This window comes from Macrotis lagotis, chromosome 7 (assembly GCF_037893015.1).
Source record: "Macrotis lagotis isolate mMagLag1 chromosome 7, bilby.v1.9.chrom.fasta, whole genome shotgun sequence".
Lineage (NCBI taxonomy): Eukaryota > Metazoa > Chordata > Mammalia > Peramelemorphia > Peramelidae > Macrotis > Macrotis lagotis.
The window spans coordinates 197,083,585-197,111,098 of NC_133664.1; the positions used below are offsets into that span (position 1 = coordinate 197,083,585).

At 35.3% G+C, this 27,514-nt stretch overlaps 2 protein-coding genes across 5 annotated transcripts in view; one reads left to right on the forward strand and one right to left on the reverse strand.

Moving 5' to 3' along the window:
• Window positions 1–27,514, reverse strand: part of C7H12orf60 (chromosome 7 C12orf60 homolog) — a 144,964-nt gene that overhangs the window by 59,005 nt on the left and 58,445 nt on the right. Inside the window, exons 3-4 of one of the 4 annotated variants that reach the window (XR_012470164.1) lie at window positions 20,485–20,624; window positions 17,265–17,528 (exon numbers count right to left, since the gene is read on the reverse strand). The exons of 1 other annotated variant lie outside the window; for it this stretch is intronic. The gene's annotated coding sequence lies outside the window, so the exon portion shown is untranslated. 2 more of the 4 variants (XR_012470165.1, XR_012470168.1) reach the window with 2 other exon arrangements.
• Window positions 20,714–26,583, forward strand: MGP (matrix Gla protein). Its single transcript, XM_074194380.1, has 4 exons — window positions 20,714–20,902; window positions 23,854–23,886; window positions 24,626–24,701; window positions 25,808–26,583. The coding sequence occupies exons 1-4, from the start codon at window positions 20,842–20,844 to the stop codon at window positions 25,944–25,946; spliced, it is 309 nt and encodes a 102-aa protein (XP_074050481.1). The 5' UTR covers window positions 20,714–20,841; the 3' UTR covers window positions 25,947–26,583.

Below are 27,514 nucleotides of genomic sequence, written 5' to 3' on the forward strand. Positions count from 1 at the left end.
TGGAATACAATATTCTGGAAGGCAAAGGAGATAAGACTACAACTAAGAATCAACTACCAGTGAAATAGAGCATAATCCTTCAAGGGGGAAAAAATGATCATTCAGTGATTACTATGGGAAAGACTAGAACTGAACCAAAAATTTGATTTTCAATATCAAGTCTAAAGAGAAGTATAAACGGGTAAAAAGGAAAGAGAAAATATCAGGGATTCAATAAGGCTAAACTGATGTCTATCCCTTCATGGGAAGGTGATATTTTTAATTTTTAAGAATTGTATCACTAATAGTGCAGTCAGTAGCCCCCAAGACAAGTGAATTCAAGGTCTGCTCTTCTCACCTTTCAGGGAAAAGCTAATCTAACTCATGTAGTTTTGGTGTGAGGAAGGAGGAAGACCCTGGGAGGAGGAAGACCCTGAGTGAAGGAAATAGTTTCTTCATAAAGTCATGTCTCTACTTAAAAATCTTCAACAATTGCATTATTGCCTATTGAATAAGGTCCAAATTCACTAGAGGGCACTGAAGGCACTCTACAATCTTGATCTGACTTCTTTTTCCAGTCTTATCTGAAACTGCTTCCATTCAGATATGCAATACTCCTGACAAATGAGGCTACTCTCTCCTGACAAATGGAGCTACTCTACTCTCTGTTCTCTAAACTTTTCCTGGCCTTTCTCACCTCACTGACTTCACTCATGCTACTCCTTTATATCTAGAATGTTCATCTGCATATGTTGAAATTTTTCTCCTCCTTCAAGGTCTATGCTCAGACTCACAACAAAACTAATATAGTAGAATGAGGAAAGAACAAAGTTTAGAACACCAGTGCCAAAAAAGAATACTGTCACAAATGCATAAGACAAACTATTATCTTAGTAATGCTTATTCTTTCCCTTTGTAGTGTGATTCTTCTAGATTTTTCTGCCTAAGGAACACCATTATGACTACCTTTACCACTCTTGACTACACCCTGGCATTTGGTTGCCCACAGAACTGTGACTAGACTAAAGAAAACATCCTGTTTACTCTTTCAGAACATAGGTTTAACAATTAATTCATTCTTTCCTTAGATTTTTCCCCTTTAACCATGTTATTTGTTTCTAGTGATGATTAGTGATGAGTCCTATTTCCCCCTAGGAATATGACTGTTCAACCTCAGTGCCATCTCCTCCGTGAAACTTTCCCCTTAGCACAAAATAACCAATTAGTAACCTCTCTCCACCTTTCTCCTTATCCATCTCTTATTAGTCTCTTTCCCAAATTCTTTGGTTATTTAAGAAGACATATTTGTTAGAATGAAAAATAATAAACTGTTTCTAATTAAAACTGGAAGGGGAAGATGCTAACAAACAATAAATACAATGACTTCCTAGACTGGCTCTTTTGCTAAGATTAATAAGTCAATTTTGTTTGAATTTCTTCTTGTTTGTTTTTTGTTTGGGTTTGGCTTAATTGGTGGGGATAAGAAGAAAAGACACATACAAGTGAAAGCTTCAATCCCTTTTTAAATAGACAATATTAGAATCCCATGAAATTCTATATCCTTGTTTCATTGATGATTTAAGCATCAGATTTTGAGAAGACTCAAATTCCATAGAATTCTAGGACACACCTCTGACAAGATTGGTAAGAACATGATATTTGGGGGTAGAAAGAAAAGGAAATAAGTAGGAGAATATTTGTTTTTATTTGTAAAAGTATTTGTAAAACTCCAACTTCCTAAACAGAACCAAGTCTAGACGTGTTTCCCATTTTAAACAACATCCTCAGAAACGAATCAGATTTATTAAAACAAAACACATTGGGGTTGAACCTTGGCCCAGATTTTAACCCAGAAATAGTATCATGTTTTTGAGTTGGGATTCTAATAGCTAATTTACAAGAAAGAGATGAACTAAGTTTGACATTGGCCTAAGAATGAATCATAGCTATTTCCATTGTGAGAACCAAATGGATTCTAATTAAAGAGCTAAAAGTTTATTTGGAGCATGTATCAGTCAATTTGTCTGTTCTTTCTTCAGTTTGTAAACCCAAATATTTTGGGGTCTCAAAAATTATGTAGTCCAACCCCCTAATCTTATAGATTAAAAGAAATTAATTTCATAGAATCCAAATGGTTTACTTTAAAGTCACAATGGATAATTAGAATGCACACAAAGGGCCCCAAGTACATTTTGAGAGATTTCTCCCTTCTCTGATTTATTGCTACACCCAAACAATCTGTTCCCCCTAGAAAGCTTATGGAAAAAGAAATTTATTAAGCCTCTGTTATGTGACAGGAATATTATCGTATTTGATATTATATATATATATATTATTATATTTGATCTCTACAATATCTCTATGTAGTTGGGGGTTATTATTTTTCCCATTGTAGAACTGAGAAAACTTGGGAGGCTGGAAAAGTTAGGTGACTTGCCCAGGGTCACACAAATGTACTAAAAATGTATCTCCCTTTGTATTCAGAGTCCAGTGACAAACTGAGGAGACCTGGTCCCAGTTTGTTGAGCTATTGGCATGCATTGCTTAATAAATAGATATGACTGATACTACTTCATACCTATCAGATTAGCTAACATGAAAGAAAAGGAAAATTACATAAACTGAAGGGGATGTGGGAAAAGTAGGTCACTATGCATTAAGAACCAATCTAACCATTCTAGAGAACAATCCTGGAACTACTCCAAAGGACTGTAAGACTGTGTATACCCTTTGACTCAATATTATCACTACTAGATCAATATTCCAAAGAGATCAAAGTAAAGTGAAAAGGAACTATTTGTACAAAAAAATATTTATAGCAGCTTTTTTATGATCATAAAGAATTCAAAATCAAGGGGATATCCCTCAACTGGGGAATGGTTGAACAAGTTGTTATATGATTGTTTTCTGGGGACACCAAGGGATCATTGAAGGATCTTTATCTCTTGGCTGGACTTCCTGAAATAGAACTGTTTTTTATTCTTTTCTGGATTTTATGGGCTAAAGCTAAAACTACATTGTAGGCCTCTCTAAAACAGCTAATGAGGCACTTGTTTTCTTTCCATATTTCCCACCATGCTCTGCAACCCAAAATCAAGGTCAATGGTCAGTTAAGGTTCTCTTCTAAACATCAGCTTATATGAAATAAATCTATTTGTGTCATTTGAATAATGCTGTATTCTTTTTATTAGCATTTCATTTCATATTCCTGCTAGTATATATTAGCAAATTTGTAACTCTTTCTCATCCTAATTCTTACCTAATTTAGGGATCATGTTCAAATTTTTTTATATAGAAAGAATTGTATAGCTTTCCTCTCTTTTATAACAATTTAGTTAGTGCAAGGTCTATTTATTCTGAAAATATTTTATAGAATTTTCCCACCAATCTTTCTGGGCTAGGTGGTGATCAATTCCTCCTGTGTCTATCATATGTCTTCACATGTCTTACCAAATCCAATTTTATCAGCATTCTATTCATATCTGTTAGGTTCTTTCTTATTTATTTTTCTGTTTAATTTGTTAAATTCTGTTAGTGGATTATTAAAATTTCTTAATATTATTGCATTACTGTTAATTTTTAGTTTAACTTTTCCCATAAATATGTAGTTGCTATGATATTTAGTGCATAAGATTTGTTTATCAGACCTTTAAGAATATAGTTTCATATTTGAAAAATCTCCATTTTAAAAAAATTAACAGGTATTGTTAGCATAATAAGTTTTGTTCAACTTCTTATTCGCAGTATATACATGTCATATATTAATTGCATTTATACAGGACAATATATTGTTAGACTAGTGTATCTGAATTCCCTTTTAAGTCTTTATGTCTTTTTTCCTTATAGGATAGCTCCTGTTTATATGTTCAGAGTTATAGTTAGCATTTCCTCCATCAGACATTATTGTATTATGTCCCCAGCATGGAGTAAAGAGCTTCTTATTTCTCTAGTATTAATCCTATCTTTGTCATTGCACAAACATACACACACACACACACACACCCTCTTTCACTAACATTTCATATTCTTCATCTAATATGTTGTCTGTCTCTCTCTATATCTCTTCATCCTTCATCCATCCATACAAGCTAGCTATCTAAAATATCACATTTTCATAGACTGACAGGAGAACATTTAAAAAACCTAAAGAAATCAAATATAAGTCATCTGGTAATTGTTAAGTAAATGGTCATTACACGATTTTAGGCCATCCTACAGAAGTGAAGATCTAGAAAATGCACTGAAAGATCAACACTCTAAGTAAGGGTAAGATCTGGTTATCCAGCCACAACTCAGAAAGAGTTGTCAAAAAGGAAACATCTAGAAGTAGAGTCAAGATGGTGGAGGACAGGCCAGGACTCAGCTCAACTTTCCCAACCTTCCCCCCAAATAACTTGGAGCAGCAGAGCCAACAAAAATTCAGAGGGAGATGTTTACCAAGGCTAAGATAACTTAGGAGGTCTGTAATATCAGGGCAGGTGTAGTCCCTGAGTGGCACAGGAGTGCCAGTAGTGGGCCTGGGAGGTGACCAAGACAGCAGCAGCTTCAGGAGGTGGTAAAGGAGGCAGAAAGAGATTATAGGGTACCCTTTGCTGGCATTCTTGGACAATTACATTGCCCATAAGCTGTTCTGAACTCCCAATTCCAGGGTGGAAAGGAGCAATTATGATCTGTCACAAAGAAGAAAAGCCCTGGTCACAGTTCCAAGGTCAAAAGAAGTGTACTGAGGGGCAGCTAGGTGGCACAGTGGATAAAGCATAGTGGATAAAGTCAGGAGTACCTGGGTTCAAATCCAGTCTCAGACACTTAATAATTACCTAGTTGTGTGCCCTTGGGCAGCCACTTAATCCCATCTGCCTTGCAAAAACCTAAAAAAAAAAGTGTACTACAAGAGAGCAAGGGACCTGATCACACAGTTCTAGACCATGAGGAGCAAGAGGAGACCCTTCCTGGGAAAAGATAAGAGAACAGCCCAGTAGAGCAGTGACCATACTTCTCCCCAGATCACATCACTTTGAAAGCACCAAAAACTTTCAGAGCCCCAGAACTAACACTGAAAATAGCAGCATGTAAAAGCCTGAAGCTTGGGATAGTGTCTCCCCACTCCCAAGAAAGTGGAGCCCAACTTTAACATAAAGTTCAAAGTCAAGAAATAATGCTGGAAAAAATGGGTAGACAACAACAACTAAAAGTATTTGACCAAAAAAAGCTATTACAGTAGCAGGGAAAATCAAAACATTATCTTAGAAGCAGACAACAATGTGGAAAGTTACAAAGGAAAATGCTAATTGGACTCTAGGCCATCAAGAATTCCTGGAAAAGTTAAGAAAGAGATGAGTGGTAGAGGAAAAATTAGGAAAAGAAATGAGAGTGATGCAAGAAAATTATGAAAAGAGAACTAACAGCTTGGTAAAAAGAGGAACAAAAAATACTGAAGAAAATAGCATCTTAAAAATAGAATTTATCTAATTGTAAAAGAAATTGTTCAAATAAAAAAGGAGGTACAAAAATTCACTAAGAAAAGAACTTAAAATATAGAATTGACAAAATGGAAAAAAGAGGTAGAAAAACTCACTGAGGAAAATTAGAATTGGATAAGTGGAAGTTAGTGTCTTTAAGAAAAAATAAAACAATGTCAAACAAATGAAAAAATAAATGTAAATATTTCAAGTATAGTTTAGCTTTGACCAATTCCTTTCCTACCACCTAATTTCCAAAAAAAACCAACTAAAACTTTCTACCTCACAAAATCAAGATGCCACTATATATATATATACATATATGTATATGTATATATATATATATATATATATATATATATATATAATTGACAGGTATGCCTTTTCAAGTCAAAAACTTGATATATAGAATTTAACTTAAATAATTCATTAACCAGGGTCTGATCTGTTTTACATCCTTTAATGAGCTATAGAGCCAAAAATTACTGTCTTTCACCCCATAGCCATGTCTTTCTGTTAATTTCTTTATTAAATATACTTTCTTATTATAGATGTTCATACTCCATTAAAATATTTATCTTATTTTAACCTTGATCAGCTTAATCACTTTTCAATTCAAAAGTTTACTCTAAGTACTGAATGAGGAAATAAGGTCTGAGAAACCAAGGGGAAGTAAATATTAAGAAACAATAAAGATAAGGGAACAGTTTTACACAAGTCAAAAGACTTTTTCAGTTTGGGGTGTTCTGTTCACTGAAGCTATCATTTTTATATTTCGTAGGTAATTCGTAGGTAATTTTGTAGGTAATTGAACACTTGCCTAAATAAAAAAAATAGCCTAAATACCACATTCATATTTAAAAATTTGGGGAGTATTATATCATCAAGTTATCACTTTATCTCTAAATATGGGTTTGAAGAGATTTCCTAAGTTATATAAGCATTATACTTTGGAGTTGACATTTTTTCTCAAAAGAACATATCTCCCATAAAAGGAAAATTAAAAGAAAAATGTAATTTTATATACATTTTGTTTCCACACAACTATTTGGGAATTCATCTAGTCCATTAAATAAAATATAACAGAATTTGATCCTTTCTAACATATTGTTCTTAAATGAAAAATTACTAGAGTATCTCTCAAACTACTGACTATGATGGCAAAGACATAGAAGTTTATGACCATTTGTCCTCATTGAAATAATCCTGCCTGAGAGAGAAGCTGAGAAGGAAAGATTTTTTTTTGAGGCCCCTTCCTATTTTAGAATTCTATGTGCATTCACAATTGAAAAGTTCAGTGTTTTGCAGATTGCCTATAAAAAAAAATTCAAGATACCTGAACTCAAATTCTACCTCAGATTCTTAGCAGCCCCCATAACCCTGGGTAAATCATATAACTTCTTTCCTTTTTTCATTTTCTCATCTCTTAAATGAGAACAACAATTATACCTATCTCACAGAGTTGTGAAAAATCAGTGTGTATAAAATATTCCATATATATATATATATATATATATATATATATATGTATATATATGTTTTCCATATATGTATATATGTTTTTTTTCTTGTAATGCCATCTGAGTAAATCCTTCATTAAAAATTAATTAAATCTACTGACAAGACTGCTAAAAATGTAAAAACTTTGGAGGGAATTGTGTAGAGATTGAGAACCTCATAGGTAAGCCCTAAAACCAGAGAAGCCACCCTGTGGAAACCCAACTACCAGTTCAAGTGCAAGTTTGGTGAATATCCCAAAGGAAACATTACATTTACTTTAAGAATGCTCATTCCACCCTTTCCCTTCCACCTCCTTGTTTTTCAGCTATGATGACAACATTCAGGACAAATATTTCCTCTTTCCTTTCTCCACATTGAAGCTATTTTTTTTTCTGTTTGTTCTAGAGGACAGAAGAATTTGCAGATTTGGTCAAATCTACTTTTTCCTTGATCTTCCTCTTGTAAAATGGGACATTAAAGAAATAAAGGCTTCCTGAGCAAAACAGATATCCATTTCTTATTTTAAAATTACCTTAATTTGATAAAGTTCTGCTTCAGGGATGATTTACAGATCAAAGACCCATAAAGGCTTGGTTTTCTCTCCTGAAATGTCAAGGATTCTTCTGTTAAGTTAAAAAAACATCTTTTCTTTTCAAAGATATATTCCGTTTTACTGAATAGATAATTTGGAAATGAAGTCTGTTTTTCCTTGATTTAGGATACATTAAATTCCAACTTTTTTCCTAACTTGTCTCAGAAATAGAAATTTGCTCAATTTGGATTGTCTTCTTATTCCTTTACCATAACTCTGTTGATGATATATTGGAGCTTGATGACAATATGATTGGATGAGTTTGTACTGAGATTCATGTAGATGGTCTTTAAATGTATAATCCTATGACCTCTCTTGGTGTTCATGAGTGTGCCAACTGTACCTAGGTATAAAATAATTTCTCCCCTCTTCCTCAAAATATATTATTTTGTGTATTATTTTATGTTTGCATTTTGAAATAAAGTTTAATTGTTGGTTTCTAAAAGTTAAATTTAGTTATTTTAATTTATGAACAAAAATAGTGTACTTTATTAAAATAAATGCTTGACCTTAAAAAATTTCTCTGGATGCACATCCTGATGAAATATGCAACTCCCACTTGTGTTGGAATTTTGTGGTCTCTGTCAAGAAGATATACTTTATCCCTTTTTTTCAGTACTTCTGGGAAATTCTTTAGTGTAATTTCCTGAAATAAGGCATTCAGACTCTAATTTCATTTTTTTCTGGAAGACAAAAACTCATATTATCTATTTGAGCTCTATCCTTTAGCTCTTACTTTAATTTGTTTAGTCTTCTCAAATATTTCATTTTGTTTAGCTACTTCCGTAAGTCCAAAACAAGCAAAAAAAAAAAACCCACTAGTTTTTCTGTTCTTGTTTTTTGTCAGGATAATTCTCTTATTAAAATCCTCCAAAAATTCATTCAGAATGTTGTTTCATTGTAATCTTCCTTTTTTACTCTCTTACTAATTTTAATTTCATTTTTAGAGATGTCAAATCTTTATATGTCTTAGTAAACTTATTCATAGTGGAATATTTTGCAATAGAATAAATTTGATTTTTGTGATCCTTGCTAATATTATCTTTTCTTTCTATCTTCTGTAAAGTTCCTTTTACCCTGTGATATTTATTTATTGTGTTTGAGTTTTTATTTTCCTTGCTCACTTAAAATCTCTTCCCACCCCCACCCCTAGTTTTAGCAAGGTAAATTTAATTTCACAGCTTTCAATTTATTTCATATATTTGTTGCTATTTTTTAAATGCTAAATTGAAATTAAGTTCTCTGAATTACCTTATTCCATCACCTTGAAAGAGTTCTCCCAATTGTAATCTAAATATGTACTATAAATGCTACATACTAACTCTACTGCTAGCCTCAAATATTCCTACTATACTCAGACTTATCATTCCTCTGCTTTAAGAAACTTCAGTGATTCTCTATTGTTTTTAAAAGAAAAAAAATTCCAAAATGTAGCCTTTAAAGTCCTTCAGTCACTTTCTAACTTACCTTTCTAGGTTTACTTCCTAGTGATGTGTATGTATAGATAAAAAATATATATATATATTTATAAATATGTACATATATAGGACTGAATAAAGTAGTGACTAGAAGCATGGGCTTAGAATAAGGAAGACTTGGTTCAAATCCGATTTCCAACACATTTGGCTTTGCAACCATGCCAAGTCACTTAATTTCTAGTGTCTCATGTAGTTTCCTAGGATTTAAATATTGTTATAAATGAGTTGCAATCTGCAATTATAGAATGTGTTTCTATATCAGGAATTCCCCATGTTGAATAATTCACAGATCCTTTGTGTAGTCTAGTATATTTATGTGTAAGGGATAATGCATACTTACATCATACATATAATTTAAAAAAAATTTTATGCATGCATACGTTCAACTTAACAGGCAATTATTCAGTAGTTAGCATCTATAAAGCACTAAGCTAAACCTTAACAGGATAGAAAAATGAATGTTATTTTTATTTTTCCAAAAGGGACTAAAATTATATTGAGATATGTCAGGAACCAAAAATAACTATAAAGAAAATTGGACTACAGTATGTCCATAGGCATGGAAGGCAAGTGTTATCATATAAAGAGGACTGGATTTGACATCAGAAAAATTTCATTCCTATCCCAGCTTTGCCACTTGTCACCTGTGTAACCCTGGGGAACTTACTTCCATTCCTTGGGCCACAATCTTGTCATCTACAAAATAAAAGGACTGACAAGATGGTTTCTAAGGTTCCTTCAAGCTTTCAATCTATGAATTTGTGATAAGTGGTAGTCCCCCTCCCCCCCAAAAAAGACTATTAGAGATGAAAGAAGTGAGCAATTATTACCAGCTTTGGAGAAAGGTGGAAAGTCATATAAATTATCACCATAATTAATAATTTGTTTTGTCTATGTGTACACAAATCTTTAACTGCCTTGAAATTAGAAGATAACACTATATTTAGTATAATGCAGATGGGAAACATATCTATCACTTTTAGATATTTGGGTGGAACACTGAGAGGTTAAATAACTTCTCCCTGTTCATGACAATTAGTATCAGAAGCAATATTTGAACCTATATATTCCTGACCATACTTTCTTTATAATAGCAAAAATAATTATAAAAGGTCAGGAATGTCCTAAAGAAATAGAATTTTTACTCTTCAGATGCTTTTGAATGAGGAGTTGGAGCCATATCAAGTCTAGAGCCTAACATTCCAGACCAGGTGTTGCAATCAACCTGGCAAGAAATCCCTTAGAAGCAAGACTTTCCTGAACACAAACCCTGTATGGCTTTATACTTGGAGCTTGGGTTTTAGGAACTGAGTTAGGCAGTGAATCAAATCCCTCTGCTCTTTTTCAGACTGAGAGAGGCATGGTAGAGATTATAACCCAAAGGTTGGGGTGGGGAAAAGGAGAGAATGTAGATTTTTTCAGGCTATACTTTTGTACAGTAAAAGCTAATTTGACTGCTAAGTGGTTAAATGGAAGTAGTATGCTTAGACTAAAACTAGAGGAACACAATGGTGGCAATGGTAGAGAAAAGAGACCATCCTCCAACTTCCAAAAGGTGCCAGAGTACCCTGAGTAAGAGATGAAATGCCCTCAGTAAGGGGGGGGGGCAGAGTATTCACTGTTACTGAAGGAATATGTGTAAAAAGCATGGTACTTCTGCCTTGAGTATCTTTCCTTTTAGGAAGTTCACAGAAAACCCCTTAAAGGTTGTTATATTGGCATATGCTTGGAATAATTAAGACAATCAAAAAAAAATCATATGGAAATCATTTGTTGCAGTTTAGATTTCCAAATCATTCAAGTTAGCCAAGGCTTTTTATTTCCTTTCTTGTGAAGGAGAAATACATGTTGGCAGGAAGATCAGTTAATGACATTTTTTTTTAATCATTGAGTCTGAACAGGAAATAAACCCAGTCAGATAAACTTCATCTGGTCCTAGAGGTGGGGGTGATCCAGGGACAAAAGCTTAATACAATCAGAATTGAAGGTAGAAAATCCAAGTGATGTCAACATCATCAGAGTACCTAAGGTCAAATCTGGTCCTTTAGTTGTTCCAAGAACAGTTTGACTTAGGCACCTAATTTTCCATTTCACTTATTTCTGGCACCAAACATGTGGTGCTTAAGCACTGTTACTCTCAAGAGTCCCAGAGTAATGGGTTCAGCCAAAATCTGAATCCAAGTTCCTTTTGGCTCCCCCCAAACCTTTTTCTGACACTCATTCTCAAAAATTCTCAGATGTCTAAATATCTTTATCAACTGAATGCACACTAAAAATATTAAAACCTTATTAAAAATACAAAGCATCTCTTAGGAAGATTAATGACACAAGCCATTATATGAAAAAAAAATACAAAAAAGGAACAGAAGTTCCTGTATGCCCATTTCTCTGACTAAGTTTCTTTCTCTTTCTCCCCCTCCCTTTCTTTTCCTAATCACTAACATCTTTAAATGGCATCGAAGAACACTTAAGTTCACAATATGTTTTTCTTAAATCAGAAAATGTGCTTGGTTTCAGACTGTCTGTGCTTGACCTGCCTTGTACCATTTCATATTTTTAATCAATGATTTGAGTGAAGATATAGATGACATGGCAATCTGAAAATGTCAAATGGAGGGATCAACATTTCATCACAAACAAGAATAATAATGAAAAAAAGGTAAGGGCACAATTAAGATTTAACCCTAAACTATTTAACAAATTATCGAAAATCAAGAAAATAAAGAAGAATAAAATAGATGGCACAATCTAAATCAAAAAGAGATTTTGAGACAATACTTAGATACCTGATTTTGGAAAATGCCATACATAATCCAAAGGAAAAAACTACGGATTCTGAATGCAGAGGAGAGTATATACTATGTTCACTTTTTAAAACTTTTATGTTTTTTCTTTCTTTCTCACTGTTTTTTCCCCTTAGTTTTACTTCTTCTTTCATAGCATGACTAATATGGAAATATGTTAAACACAATTATACATATACAACCTATAAACATTTTTTTTTAGTGAGACAATTGGGATTAAGTGATTTGCACAGGATCACCAGCTAGTAAGGGTCAAGAGACTGAGGTAGGATTTGAACTAGGGTCCTTTCTGACTTTTATACCAGTGCTCTATCCACTGTACGACCTAGCTGCCCCCATGAACAATCTATATCAGATTGTCTATTGCCATGTGGAAAGAGAAGGGAAGAGGGTTGGTAGAAAAACGTAAGACCCTATAGTTTGCAAAAGGATGAATGTCAAAAACTATCTTTACATGTAATTGGAAAAATAAATAAATAAACAAAGGAGGGGATGGGGGAAGGGGATCTTGACAAACTAAACTGTTAGATGAAATCTAGGCAGATCAAATTTACTAAAGATAACTTAAGGTCTTACAACTGAGTTCTTTTAAAGAATCCAAGATCACATATATAAAATGTAGACTTGTAACTAAACAGCAACTGACCTTTTTAAAATTTTTATTTATTTAAAGCAATGGGGTTAAGTGACTTGCCCAAGATCACATAGCTAGGCAATTATTAAGTTTCTGAGGTCAGATTTGAACTCAGGTCCTCCTGACACCAGGGCCAGTGCTCCGTCCACTGCCCCATCTAGTTGCCCACACAGCAGTTGATCTGAAAAGGATAAAGAGGATTCAGAGGATTGCAATTCAAACAACAGTGTGATATCAAAAAAAAAAAACCCTAATTCACTTTTAGGTTGCATTAAGAGACACATAGTGGTCTGAACAAGAGAGGTAGTCCCACTAGGCTCTGCTATGGTCAACCCATACCAGAACATCACATTCTAGGAAATATACATACACATGTATAAACATTTATACACACACATATACACATTTACACATATATGTGGAAAAAGGATCGAACCTATTCTAGTTGCAGGCAAACCTAGGAACAAAAAGGAGACTGCAAATGTAGGTAGGATATAAACTATCCAAAAGTGGACAGGGGATGAGGGCGTAGCACGGTAGCTCAGTAGGCCCAGTAGGTAACCACCCTCGGAGTCAGGAGAACCTGAGTTCAAATCCAGCCTCAGACACTTGATACTTACTAGTTTTGTGACTTTGGACAAGTCACTTAATCCCATTGTCGTATTTTTTTTTAAGTGAACTGGATTTCCTTAGGAAATCATAGGTTTCCCTTTGGAAATCTCAAAGCTAAGATTTCTCAAGTATGGTTGTACTCCTAACTTCCTTGTCTTCTCATGTTTTAGTTGAAATCTAACTTTCTGTAAGAAGTCTTTCCCAGTCCTCCTTAAGCTTAGTACCTTCCCTTTCTTATTTCCAATTGACCCTGTTTATTATATCTTATATCTATTTAGATGTTTCCCTATTGTCTTCCCCATTATATTGAAGGCTCCTTGAGAGAAATGTCTGTTCTTTGCCCTTCTTTGTATCTCCAGCATTTATCAAAGTGTCAAGCATATAATACACACTTAATAAATAAATAAATATTGGTTGACTGATTAACTGAACTGGATGGACTTTGAATTTTAAGGTCTACTGAAATTATTTTTAGAAGAAAACTGTTGCCATTGCAAAGAAACATTTCTGGCCTTACCTTTGGAAAATAAACTTCATAACAAGTGATCTATCTAAAAGTAGAATGGGCTACATTACAAGGTAATAGATTTTCCTTAATTAAGATTTGGGGGGCAAGACTGAGTGAACATCTGTCAGGTATGTTGTAATGGAAGTTTTCTTCAGGATTGTTGGACTAGATAGTGTTTGAATATTCTTCCATCTGAGAACCTGAACAGTATGAAAAGTTAGGCACAAGAGGATATTTTTTTGAAATTTGTTTCAGTAGGCAATATAGCCAAGGGACACTAGGTAGAGCAGTGGATAGAGCCCTGGAGTCAGGAGGACCTGAGTTCAAATTCAACATCAGACACTTAATGATTACCTAGCTGTGTGACCTTGGCCATGCAAAAATCAAAAGAATAAAAATATAGACTCATGTGGCACATTCCAGGGTCAGTCAATAACAATTTATTAAGCATTTCAGGGACTGTGCTAGGTGCTAGGGATTCAAAGAAAGGCAAAGGAAGGTTCCCTGCCTCACTCTAGTGAGGGAGACAACATGTAAACAACTGTGGACAAACAAACTACATATAGGATTGTTGGGAAATAATCAATAGAAGGAAGGTGTTGGAATTAATAGGGACTGAAAAAGGTTTCTAATCCTAAATTTCCAACCTAATGAAAGCATAATGTCATTTAAATCTTTATACTGCAGTGTCTCTACAGACATGAGAGTTTAGAAAAGGGATGCTTCATTATATAAATTATAGGACTCTTGTATGAGATTAAAGAAATATTTCACAAATCATGAAGCATTATACAGATGTGAGCTATTACTTATGAGGTCACTTTCTCCCTAACTCTATGCTTCATATTCCTCACCATCATTCTCTCCTTTGATACAGTCTTAGAGAGAGAGAGGCAAGGTTTCCCCCTTGCCATAACCAATATTCATACCCTTGCCCCCATTCTCTCCCTTCTCCTCAGGAAATTTGCCCCTTTCATTATTTATCTCATCTTCCAATAATCTTCAGTGGCTTTTTATCCACAGGCTTCTTTTCTGCTTCCCCCAAGACCTCCCCATTCTTAAGAAAAGAATCATTTAGGCTTTGCCACATGAGTCTATATTGCCTATTGAAGCAAATTTCAAAACAAATATACTCTTGTGCCTAACTTTTCATACTGTTCAGGTTCTCAGATGGAAAAGAATTCAAACACTATCTAGTCCAACTTAATCCTGAAGAAAACTTCTATTAAAACATACCTGACAGATGTTCACTCAGTCTTGTCCCCCAAACCTTAAGAGAATTATAAATGATTAATAATTGTATGACATATTGTTCCAAATCACTAATAATAAATCAGATCAAACAAATCAAAGCAATTCTCAAGTTTCCTAACTTCCTTTCTTCCTTCCTTCCTCCCTCCCTCCCTCTTCTTTCTTCCTCTGTTCACATAGAGTATCATAACCTTACTTGCAGGTGCTCTGCCCAAAGGAATATAAATTTTAAGATATCTTGGAGTTTTAGAGGCTAGACTTCTTTCTTAAGGGGCATGCCTTAAACCCAGATCACTCTAGCTCTCACTGATTGACCAACAACAAGTCCCAGGCCAAACCTCATTTGGTCATTGTTCTGGGCCTAATGGCTCAGTGAGTATAAATAGGAATTGTTTCTGTGTTGGCCAGAAACACTGAGAGTCTTCCCCTTCTGGAATGATTTTTTTTTTGACTAGGTAAAAAAGGCCATTTATTGCTTCATTTCTTACCTACCCTTAATCACTGAATAGGTATTGTTTCAGTCAAACTGAGACCTGGGAATGACTTTAATTTAAAAAGATCAAGGTTTCCCACTGTATCTGGGTCATCTCCAATCATCCTGATCTATATCTTTGCCAGTGGACTCAGATGATTACAGAAGAGTGACTTTGTACAGTCCACCTTCACTTAGATTCAATTCATTTGCAAGTCTTGGCATCACCTTGACGTCATGGTTCTCATCAAGAACAAAGAACAAACAACTTTGAAATTACTTTGCATTTAATTATCTTGTATCTAGTTAACTATATATCTTCCTCACTACCAAAATGTAAGCTCCATGAGAGCAGAGATAGTTTTCATTTTTGTCTTTGCATTCTAAAGCCCAAAATTGACCTGGACATAATCCCTTTTAATAAATGCTCAGTGGGAGGAACAGAATTGTCCAAAGACTATTAGACCCTTGCCAAAGGCTAAAGTGGAGGACTTGGACAAAAGGCAGAATTTTCTATGCAGTTGCTGCTCTTTAAAAAAAGATCTTGGAGACCTTTAATATTAATAGGAAAGGGTCTTCAGAAGTTTCTCTCTAAATCGTCTTTTGGATGTCAATGAATTTCTGTCTTGCATTTCATTCCCTATTTGGTGTCCCTAGAAAGTGATTTCTGTTTCTAACTCCAGGTTCATTCTGTGCCTTTTCTCCTCTTGCCTTTCTTGGCAGGGCTAAGACTTTTGGAACTGCCAGTAAAATCATAATCTGAACTCATAAAACCAACATTCTGTAAATAAAGCTGAATCTCATGGAATGGGAACACATCTAACTCAAGCCAGGAAAATTCCTCAAAGAATGCCTAATAGTCTGAAAGCAAATGGAGAAAGGAACATTAAAGTTGGGGCCAAGGTAGATAGAACTGGAGAGTAAGTAAAGGATTTATTATTATTTTTCATTGTTATCTTATTTTAGCCACAAATGTAGGTACTCTGTTTCTCTAGGGGCAATTAGGTGAAGCAGTAAGAACAGTACCAGATCTGGAGTTAGAAAGACTTGACTTCAAATTCAGTCCCAGACACTTACTGTGTGATCATGGGAAAATCATTTAACCCTGTTTGCCTCAGTTCCTTCATCTATAAAATTAACTGGAGAAGGAATGACAAACCACTGCAGTATCTTTGCCCAGAAAACTTCAAATAGGATCTTGAAGAATCAGACAAAACCAAAACAACTAAACATCAGGATCAGTACCCATCTTTCTAGCTTTCAATGTAACACCTAGCATCTTTTGTTCATTTTCTCTGTCTTCCTACTCTCACAGAATTTGGTAGTTGGGGTAGGAGGAAAGGAGAAACTATCATTATTGCACTAGAACTTTTACTACATGCTCTTGAGGCAAAGTCACTCCTAAAAGCTCAACACAAAGGCTGAAATTGGGAAATGTTAAGCTTTTCTAAGTACTTCCTTAAAGAAATTTATAAAGAATAATTAAGAATTGGTGATTAGACTGCATGCTTGACTTCTTTCCTTTCCTTTCTCCTTTTTTCCTTCATCCTTCCCTTCCTTCTTTCCTTTCTTTTCCTCTTCTTCCCTTCCCTTCCTTCCTCCTTTCTTCTCTCTTTTCTTCCTTCCTTCCTTTACTCCCTTCAAACCTTTCTTCTTCCTTCTTTCTTTCTTTCCTTTCTTCCTCCTTAAATTTTCCCTCCCTTCCTCAAAGTCACACATTTAGTTAGTAACAAAGCTAAGAATTTTATAGGGTTCCAAATTCCTAGTCCAGTACCCTTTCTACTATACTGTGCATCCATGTTATTCCTGAAAGTTGGGATCACCTTGGATGTTTCCATGAGGATCTGAGGAAAGGTGATCTTGATATAAAATGCAATTCTTCTGCAATAATAAATTGTAATTTAGGATGGGACATGAAATATTCTGGAGAAGAATGGAGATAATGATATATAATAGCAACCAAAAAGAGCTCAAGAACAGGAAAAGATAAAATTTTAGTATTTTAAGAAATCTTGGGGTGATCTAGTCCTATCTAGACAAACAAGAATCTCCACTATTAACATATCTGACAAGTGATCATTCAACATTTGCTTGAAGACCTCTAGTGAGAAGCAAATCATTCCAAATTTGATGAATTTCTAGAGATTATAAAATTCAGGAGAAACATCCAGGGTGGGTTTTGATGATCTTCCTCAAATGGAGGATCCCATCTCTCTTCTGTCAGAGGGAGGGAAGAGGCCTGGGAACAGGAGATACTTAATCACTATTAATGGCTCTATTAAGTCAAAAAAAAAGATTACATTAATTTTTATAAATGTTATATATGCTGTTATCTCAAATTATGCTTGCAAATCTCTAAGATTCCAAAAACTTTTTCAGATAAATATCTACCTAGTTACACCTCCACCAATTGAACTTCTTAAAGAGCTAATTGAAGAGAAAATTTTGTAAAGGTTCCAGAGAATGAAGAAAGAAATAGCTAGGGATATTCCAGCAAAAAACAGAAGAGGCACTATTTGTGAAACTAGACCTGGCACTGCAGGGGCCTTGGATTAGAAAAGTTCAAAGATTTCTAGGTATGGATGCAGGAAAAAAATAGAATAACTAGTGCAGCATGTCAAGAGTCTGAAGCAAGGTTTCCAGCTTAAACTTAAGTGGTGCAATTGCCATCGCACAGCCAAAAAAGGGGGTGGGGGGAAGGTTTGGTGCATCCAAGGACAAGGTCAGGAAGCCTTGAAGATCATTGAGAAGCCAAATGTATGTGCTAAGGCAAATCCAACAAAATTCAGTTACTAAACTGACTATAAGTCTCCTATTTGTACATACCCCAAAATTCTTCATATGATACTAAAAGAAGATTTTTCATTTAGAGTAGTTGATAAAGTGTTATGATTTAGCTGAGTCATTTTGAGAGAAGGGGACAGGATAGGAGGCAGAGGTCAAACAAAGGTCATAAAGTTGTGGTATGAAAGGGGGGGGGAGGTCCTATTCCTTGGGTCACTGTGGCAGAACTGACCAGAGACAAACACAAGAACTCTTCTGTTTAAGGGTGTCTTGAGTATTTTGTTTAACAGTTTAGGGCCATTTCTGTTTACATGCAAGACCTCTCCTCCTCCTCTCTCTGACCATTTCTCACCACCATGGTCACTCCAAACCCAAGTTCATATCTGAGTGTTACCTGAAGGACACCTTAGGATGGGGCTGTATGTGTGAATTTTGTATCAAAGGAGCTACAGAAAATGTTATGAAATGTAAGTTAATTTTCGACTGTATGCTGGACCGTCCCCAAGAAAGGAAAATATCCAGTGGAGTCACAGACCCCCACTACTGCCTTCCAAACCCTTTGGAATCTTAATATAAATTAGAGCAAAATGAAACTCCTCTTAGTGATCATCAATGCTCCTGAAAATAAATGAAAGTCTGAAAGGAGGAAAGAAAAGTCATAACACTTCCCCAGGAGGTCGCTTCTCTGACACAAGACCTCTAAGAGTGTACCCATAGTCAAAAGGGAGAGTAAATATGGCCAAGACATAAATTTGTCCAAGAGGCAGAACACAGGTTAACCAGAAATCACAAGTACCAAAGTAAATGCTCTTGGTAAGAAAAGAAATAATAGCACAGCTTCACTAAGAGATCACGATGAAAGTAGACACTTGTTTACAGATATATGAATTTCTTTGTTCATGTCTCCTTGTACAGATATTTATAATAACCAAATGGGGAAAGAAGAAAAGGGGGCTAAGAACAAGCATTTTAAAATGATCTAAATTGTCTAAGGTAGGTATTATTATTATCCCCATTTAATAGCTGAGGAAACTGAGGCAAAGAGAAATTAAGTGATTTACTCAGGGTAAATGTCTAAGGTCTTCTCAGTTTCAGGCCCAATGCTCCAATGCATCTCTGGTTACCTCTATACTGAGAAGGTAACAAACAATAAATACTTTTCAATATTACTTTTTTAGTAATCATATTTTTAACAGCAGAAAAAAAAACAGTCTTCATTGTACCTAAGTATTTATTTTATGTCAATTTACAAATGTTAGTGCATTCTAAAAGCTTCTTGTATAATACAAAGAAGGAATAATTTCCAATCCATCTCAAGCATACAAATGGCATATATGTATTTGAGAACTAAGTTTAGAAAGAAAAAAGATTCTGTGTACTTCAGAGCCATGATATCCAGCAAGGGGGTGCTCAGGGGAAATGTTGTTTAGTTGTTTCATTTGTGTCTGTCTAGTCATGACCCCATTAGGGTTTTCTGGATGGTTTGTCACTTTCTATACCAGCTCATTTTACAAATGAGGAAACTAAGGTAAATAGAAGTTAAGTGACTTGCCCAGGGCCACATATTTAGAAAGTATCTAAGGCCAGATCTGAACTCAGATCTTCCTGACTCTAGACCCAGTGCTCTATCCACTGTGCCACCTAGGTGCCCTATATCAGAATAAGATGGGTAAATTACTAAGTGCTGAGTGGCACAGTGGGTAAGAGCATTGGATGTGGTGTCAGAGATTTTTAAAACTGTGACTCTGGGGGCAGCTAGGTGGCACAATGGATAGAGCACTGGCCCTGGAGTCAGGAGTATCTGAGTTCAAATCCAGCTTCAGATACTTAATTACCTAGCTGTGTGACCTTGGGCAAGTCATTTAACCCCATTGCCTAGCAAAAACTTAAAAAAAAACTGTGACTGGGCAAATCCATAAATCCCTCAGCTTCAACTTCTTCACCTATAAAATGGGAATAATGATAGCACCTATCTCACAGGGATGTGACGATCAAATAAGATGATATATGTACAGTGCTTTAAAAACCTTAAAGTACTCTATTATTGCTAGCTATAATAATCATAATTATTACAGCAATGCCAAGAAAACAGGCAGAATTTGTTTGTCAGGGTGGCATAACATTTGTCTTCCCTCTTTTTGCCTGGAAAAGTTGTAGGTCATGAAGAAAATACTTGATTGCCCTCTGGAGTAAATCCAACACCAATAGGGAGACCAGGTAACATGGAGATGTGAACTGTCTTTTATCCTAGGGCACCCCCCCCTTCTCCTCGATCAGAAAGGTCATTGAAACACTATAGGCTCTATGTCTTGAGGCTAAAGAGATTGTGGGAAGAGTCAGGAGGGCATATCAGAAGAGGAATTATAAAGGTAAACATGTTTTTAGTAACTCCCTTCTCCATGGACCCTTACCTGAGGTCTGGCTCTAACTCCAAGCACATAGTGGTCAGAACTTTTATACGAGAGCAGCCTCCCTTTGTAGCACTGGTCAAAACTGGGGGTGGGAGAAAACTTCTGGCCCACAGCTGATAAAATCTGCAAAGAGTGAATGTCTGGGAACAGAACCAGAGCAAATAAGTGCAAACCATTCTCCACCTTCTCCAGGACCCCTCCCATTCGTTCCTCTCCTCCCAGCTGTTCCAGCTCTCATAATAAAAACACACCACTGCTTCAATTTTCCAGTCTCTTAGAAGCAGCTTATAGGAAGCTTCATTCTACCCACAGCTGCCAAGGAGAGTGAGAGCTACACAGAGGGACAAGGGAAAGATCATGAAGACGTTACTCATTATCACACTTCTGGCTGCATTAGCTGTGATAGCTCTATGCTATGGTAAGATTACCTCTCTGAATTTTCCATCCTCTATGTCTCTTCATGTTACTTTGGACTTCTCTTTTTTCTCCTTCCTCTTTGACTTCATTCTCTATTTCCATTAATTCATTATGTCCTCATCTCCCTAGATTTCTTCTCCTTCTCACTACTTTACATCTCCTGTGTTGCTTACTTTTCCATTTCTCTTCAAGCCTCCATCCTTTCTTGGGAAAGCTTTAACTGTTTAATGAGGATGGAACAAGAAGAGATGACAACTCAGAAGGAGCAGGATGGGATGCAATATAAAAACACTGAATAGGGAGATGGAGTCATTGTCTAGCTATGTATCTTTGGATGTCATTTAACTTTGGTTTCCGTCTTCTCACTGTAAAGTGAACTAGATGTTTTCTCCAAAACTGTTTCTAAAATATTCAGGTTAACTTGTCCCTGCAGTTTCACTTTAATTATACTCCTACTGAAATCCAAAATGGGGGGAGGGGGACTGGGTTAGGAAGGTTAGACCCTGGCTTAAACTATCTAAGGTAAGTGGTGACATCTACCTTAGAAAACTTTAGAATAATCGATCTTTGTTCTAAAATGATCCAATCAGGAGAAAAATCTCAACTCATAGAGTCACTGCACAATTTATGAACCTTCTGTGTCAGATTATGGCACCTCTTGTGTTGTTAAATATCTACCTGTTTCTAAATATGCAAGTTTAGAAGAAAAAATGTAAGACAATTATCCAAGTGATTTTAACTTTTATTTAATCATCTGGCAATTTCAGGTGAAAATATTGTCCTGAATTATATTAATAATACTCCTAATTCTCAACTTCATTTTGAAGTCATAGCTATAACTTATCTAATAATTGATTTGACTTCTCTTTTCATCTATTTTTTGTTGTTGTTTACATCTTTTATTTTTTGTAGGACAATGGGATTAAGTGATTTGCCCAAGGTAATTCATCTAGTAAATATTAAGTGTCTGAGGCTGGATTTGAACTCCGGTCCTCCAGACTCCTGGGCCAGTGTTCTATCCACTGCAGCCACATAACTTATTCCTCAGCTACTTTCTAAGAAACGTTTTAAAGCAAATACAATTATAAAAATATAAGTTGGTTAAAACTTATTTTTCTTAGCAGCTCTAAATGCTACACTCAGTAACACAAAATTGTTCTATACATTTCCTACATCTCTATCAAACTGACCTAATGCTCAGTAGTTATGTTTAATTTACTAGTCAAAACACAGATGCCTAAGTGGCCTTCAGAATCCTCATAGACCTATTAGAGTGGACCCCTAGTTCTGGCATCTGCATAGACTGGAGAATATCTAAGTATGTACTCTGCTGAACTTTATCCTTTCTGTGTCTAGAAAATACCCCTGTGAGGAAAAAAGGGGGTTTTGTGTGAATCACATTATATGATCCTGGGCTCTGTCCTGAGCTCTTTTCTTTATAGTCTTTCAGAGAGCTCATCAATTTCTATGTGATCAAATTGTCATGACTATGCAAATCTGTGTAAATCTGTTTGTATATGTGTATATATATATGCTCCTAAGCTTTTTTTCCCAAACTCTCTCTAATCCTACATCACCAACTTCCTACTAGATATTTTCCCCAGAATGTCTCTAGCTCAACATGTCCAAAATGAAACTCTTCATCACATTTAAACCTTCCCCTCCTCCAAATTATCCAGGTACACCACCTTCTTTGGGGTCCTCCTTGGACTCCTTTATTCCTTCACTCATATCCAACCAATAGAAACTCATCAATTCTGCCTTTAAAATATCTTTCCTATCAGTTTCCTTCTGCCTACTCATACAACCATTATCCAAGTTTAAGTTCTTATCACTACTATAATAGCCCCTAATTCGTTTCTCTTTGTCCTTCCTATTTCCTTGACAATCCATTCCCAAAGCTTGCAAAATAATCTTCCTAAATCACAAATCTATTTCACTTCCCTGCTCAGGAATTGTCAGAGATTCCTCCTTATTTTCTCAATAATAAAATACAAGCTTCTAGAACTCCCTTTAATGATTATTATAATTTAGCTCCAATGCACTTTTCCAGACTTAATTGATATTCCACTTAATATGCTTTATGGTAGTCCACCTTGCTGATCTCACAATCCAGTATTCCATCATCTGCCTCCCCTACTTCTTCAAGGTCTTTGCCCTTTCATAAAATGCACTTTCCTCCTTGATTCCCTTTAGAATCCTTACCTTCCTTCAAGGTTTAGCCCAAGTCACATCCTACAAGAAGACTTTTATAACAAACCTGTTAGTCATCAACAAGCTTAAGTTAAATGTTAATTATGTATGAGGAACTGTGAGGATACAGAGAAAGGTTTGTATCTAAGGAACATTCATTCTAATGGTCTGGAACTTTCTTCCTCTTCAAAATATCTATTTTGGGGGCAGCTAGGTGACGCAGTGGATAGAGCACTGGCCTTGGAGTCAGGAGTACCTGAGTTCAAATCCGACCTCACACACTTAGTAACTACCTAGCTGTGTAGCCTTGGTCAAGCCACTTAACCCCATTGCCTTGAAAAATCTAAAAAAAAAAATCTTTTTACTTTTGTTGTATCACTAAGAAAAATGTAAGATTCTTGAGGGCAGGCACAATTTTTCCTTTTGTCTCTGGGTTCCAGTACCTAACAACAAACAATACGAAGTAGTTTACTAAATGATTGTGACTGATCTAACTTTTAGTCTGACCCTATATCTGAGACCCTCAGAATTCTTTAGGTAAAAATGTGATTAGTTTCTTCTGACAACAAGTAAAATAATATGCAGCCAATCAGAACATAGTTAGAAATCCTTTTTCACATGTTTTTATTCCCTGAAATCAGCAATATCTCCTTTGCTAAATATATTCCCAATATTCTCCTTCTATCCCTTCATTTTCATTGGTATGTATAAATTTTAACTATGCCATAAATAAAATGGATTTTGTTTCTTCTTCCCCAGAGTCCCATGAGAGCATGGAATCTTATGAAATGAGTAAGTGAAATTATTTTTAAAATTTTCTTAAATGATCTGCAATAAGAATACATTCCTACTCTTATTTGATGAAAAATTAGAAATAGCTGACTAAAGAGAATTTGAGCCATTGGGTAAAGTTTAAGTCAGTATCTGAAAATTCTGGTGGTTTTTCTAAATTGTATCACTAAGTCAGCCTTGAGAGCTGTGCTCTCTGGCTGGGACACAGCGCTCAACCTATTTGTAACCTGATTTAAATTTTCTTTTGGAAATTCAAACTGGCCTGCATCTGCAGTCTTCATAGAGCTGGAAAATTTGATGGAATGATAGAAAATTACTAAATTGGAGGCAGACTGTTTGAGTGTTCCATTCATCAGTATTGGGCCCCCAACTTTTGGTGATTATATGAACTGAGAATCCCTGTGGCAAAAAAGATCACCCTTGGAGTGGGAAAAGCCAAGATCAAATGTTACCTCTGACATAAACTGGCTGTGTAACCCTGGGCAAGTGACTCACCTCTCAGTCTCCAAGCAACTCTTTGATTGTAAACTATAGAACAGTTTCTGATCCATATTGAAATGTGAGATCTCCTCACCCAAAATTTTCCTTACCAGTGAAATCATAGATCCAATCCAGAAAAAAAGGGAAAAAGTAATTCTCCCTAGGTTAGTGTCTCAGAGCTAGGTTAGTGCCAGGATTCATTGAAATGTAGTTCTGTGCTGTTTCTTAAATCATGCATCTCTGATTTTTATTTCCTTAGCTCCTTTCATTAACAGGAGAAAGGCCAATAACTTTATGTCACCTCAGCAGAGATGGAGGGCCAAATTCCAAGAGAGGTGAGTAACAAAGGGTAGTGGAGAGGAAGGTAGAGTGTTAGGTGTGATGTATCATCGCATGTCTAAACCAAGAAACTATATTCTCTTGTGATATAAGGAGAGGGTTAGGTTTTAGTTTTAATGAATGTGTGAATAAGTGTTAAAAATATACAATTTGATGATAAAACTGCTCTAAACTGGATATGAAAGTTTCAGAGATAGAAATATTAAAACACATGGTTTAATCATAAACTTTCTAAGAAAGAATCAGAACATTTTAGTGCTTCCCAAACAGAAAACAATTATTTCCAAAATATCCTGCTCTCATTTGGTTAAAGGGTTCACTGGAATGTGGAAGTGGAAGTGATGATCTCTAATGGAATTTTATGGTAATCTGTGGATTAAATTATAAATCTTCTCTTTTTTCCTTAGGTAAAAATTTGGCCCATGTTCTATTACAATTAAAGGTTAGACCTCAGAAAGAACATCTGGATGATTTCAGGAAGATCTGAGTTTAAATCTGGTCTCAGATACTTACTAGTTGGGTGACCTTGGGCAAGATATTTACTAGCTGTTTGACCTCAAACAAGTTACTTATTTGCTTTCAGTTTTAGTTTCTTCATCTGTAAAATGGTGATAATAATAGGGCTTTTGCTTTATTGTTGTGAGGATCTAGAGATATCACACATAAATCAGTTAAAGTATTAAACAAGGCATCCTAAAAGTCTTAGAGTAGTTTTAAACTAATAAAGCTTATTATACTTATGCTGTCACTTATAATTACTATTAATTTTTATCAATTATGAAACACTGAGCCTTAGGGAGGTAATTTTCATGGGAATTCCTAATTATAACCAAATCTTTGAGGAATAACTCAGAACTAATCCTGAAGGGATCAAATCAGTCCAGTGAGAAATATTTGTGGAGTGTCTTAAAGAAGGGGAAAGAAAAACTAAAAGTCTTGTTTTCACAAATAATTATCATTCCTCTTCCTTTTCTCCTTTATATCTTTCATTTTTCTCCCTATCACTTTGTGGCTTTATGTCTCTCAAAATAATTTAATCTTTTCTTTCCCCTTTTCTCATATTATCATTATCAATTCATGAATCTCTTTTTTCTTTTGACAGGACCAGAGAACGCACCAAGCCAACCCACGAAATACAACGAGAAGCATGCGATGATTACACTCTCTGTTCACGTTATGCCTTCATTCATGGATATAGTGCTGCCTACAATCGTTATTTCAGGCAGCAAAGAAATAACTGAATCTGGGATTTTGGAATCTCCCCTTCCAGAGCCTGGAGCCTGGATTTGTATACAAATACAGTAGTATCATTGAAACATATGGATCACTTTTTAACTGCATGTTTCTTCATTTCCTACTTTTGTCTTCTTTCTTATCAAAAGATTATTTGGTTGTCCATTACATCTTTCGATAACAGTGTAGTGGAAGTCAGAGGGGAACTGGCATTTATGCTTATTGCAAAATAAACTCCCGGTTTGATACCTTTATTCTGTAAGTTTAATTCTTATGAAGACCCTGTTGAGTTACCTAATATCCTGCACATCTAACTCACTGAAGGATATGTCAGAGTGGATATTCAATACATAGCATCAACTAGAGAGTGAATTCTTAAATCTTGTTATTGATGGAATCTTTTCTATGAATAGGGTGTATGTGGGAGGTGGGGGACAGAGAGAGGAGATTTCCATGATACTCTTTCATCCCTCTCTGTCAAGGATTGGTGCTTGATTATTTCCACTAACATATTATTAAGTATTTTGCTTATGCAATAATATCATTATTGTATTTTTATGAGGGGAGGGGATCATTGGGAAGGGACAATGATGTAAAAGAAGAAAAAAGCATCAATAAAACATTTAAGAATTTTTTAAAATGTCATGAAGTATTTATTGTCATTCCCTTCTTCAAGAACTTATAATGGCTCTCAAATGATTTTCTTACTTATTTCAAAATCAACTTTAGCTTCCCATTCTCATTACCTGGCTTAACTAGATTCTTCAGTCAAGTCACAGGTGACTTATGTAATTATAGAACTGTCAAACCAAGGTGACAGCCATGAAATTTAAGACAATGGCATGGCTTCAAAGATGTTGCAAAAGTAGAATTAATTGGTCTTTGATTAGATATATGGGGAGAAGACAAGTGAGTGAAAAGTCAAGGAAGAACCCAACATTTTGAACCTGGGTTACTATGGTGAATGGTGATAATTTGATAGAAATAATGAAATTAAGAAGAGGGATGAATTTGCAGGGAATAATAATGAGTTCTGTTTTGGACAGAGTGAACCATCATCCTGGAGCACTATGGTTCCTGATAGGAAATCACTTTGGCTATTATTTTCTCACATACATTCCTATCACTTTTAAACCTTTCTAGGACTCCTAGTGAGGATGGTAGCAGGAATCACTTTCCTTAGAAAATTTAAGCAAAAACCTCATTCCATTTCTTCTTTACCCAATGTTATTTTTCTGCAAGATTGACACTTTTGGGGTGGCTAGGTAGCATAGTGGATAAAGCACCGGCCCTGGAGTCAGGAGTACCTGGGTTCAAATCCAGTCTCAGACACTTAATAATTACCTAGCTGTGTGGCCTTAGCCAAGCCACTTAACCCCATTTGCCTTACAAAAAAAAAAACTAAAAAAAAAGATTGATACTTTTGTTGAGTGATCATTTCTTGTAGATATTTCTTGTGCCTGATCAGATGAGAAAACAATATAAAACTGGCCACAGCCTATATTCATTTTGTGCAGTTACTTGGAAAGGATCTGGCAAATTTCACAGCGGAAACTGCATTTTAATATTATGTATA

Coding starts and splice junctions, on each gene's coding strand:
- MGP (XM_074194380.1), top strand. CDS start 20,842: ATGAAGACGTTACTCATTATCACACTTCTGGCTGCATTAGCTGTGATA. Junction 20,903..23,853: donor TGTGATAGCTCTATGCTATG/GTAAGATTACCT, acceptor CTTCTTCCCCAG/AGTCCCATGAGAGCATGGAA. Junction 23,887..24,625: donor CATGGAATCTTATGAAATGA/GTAAGTGAAATT, acceptor TTATTTCCTTAG/CTCCTTTCATTAACAGGAGA.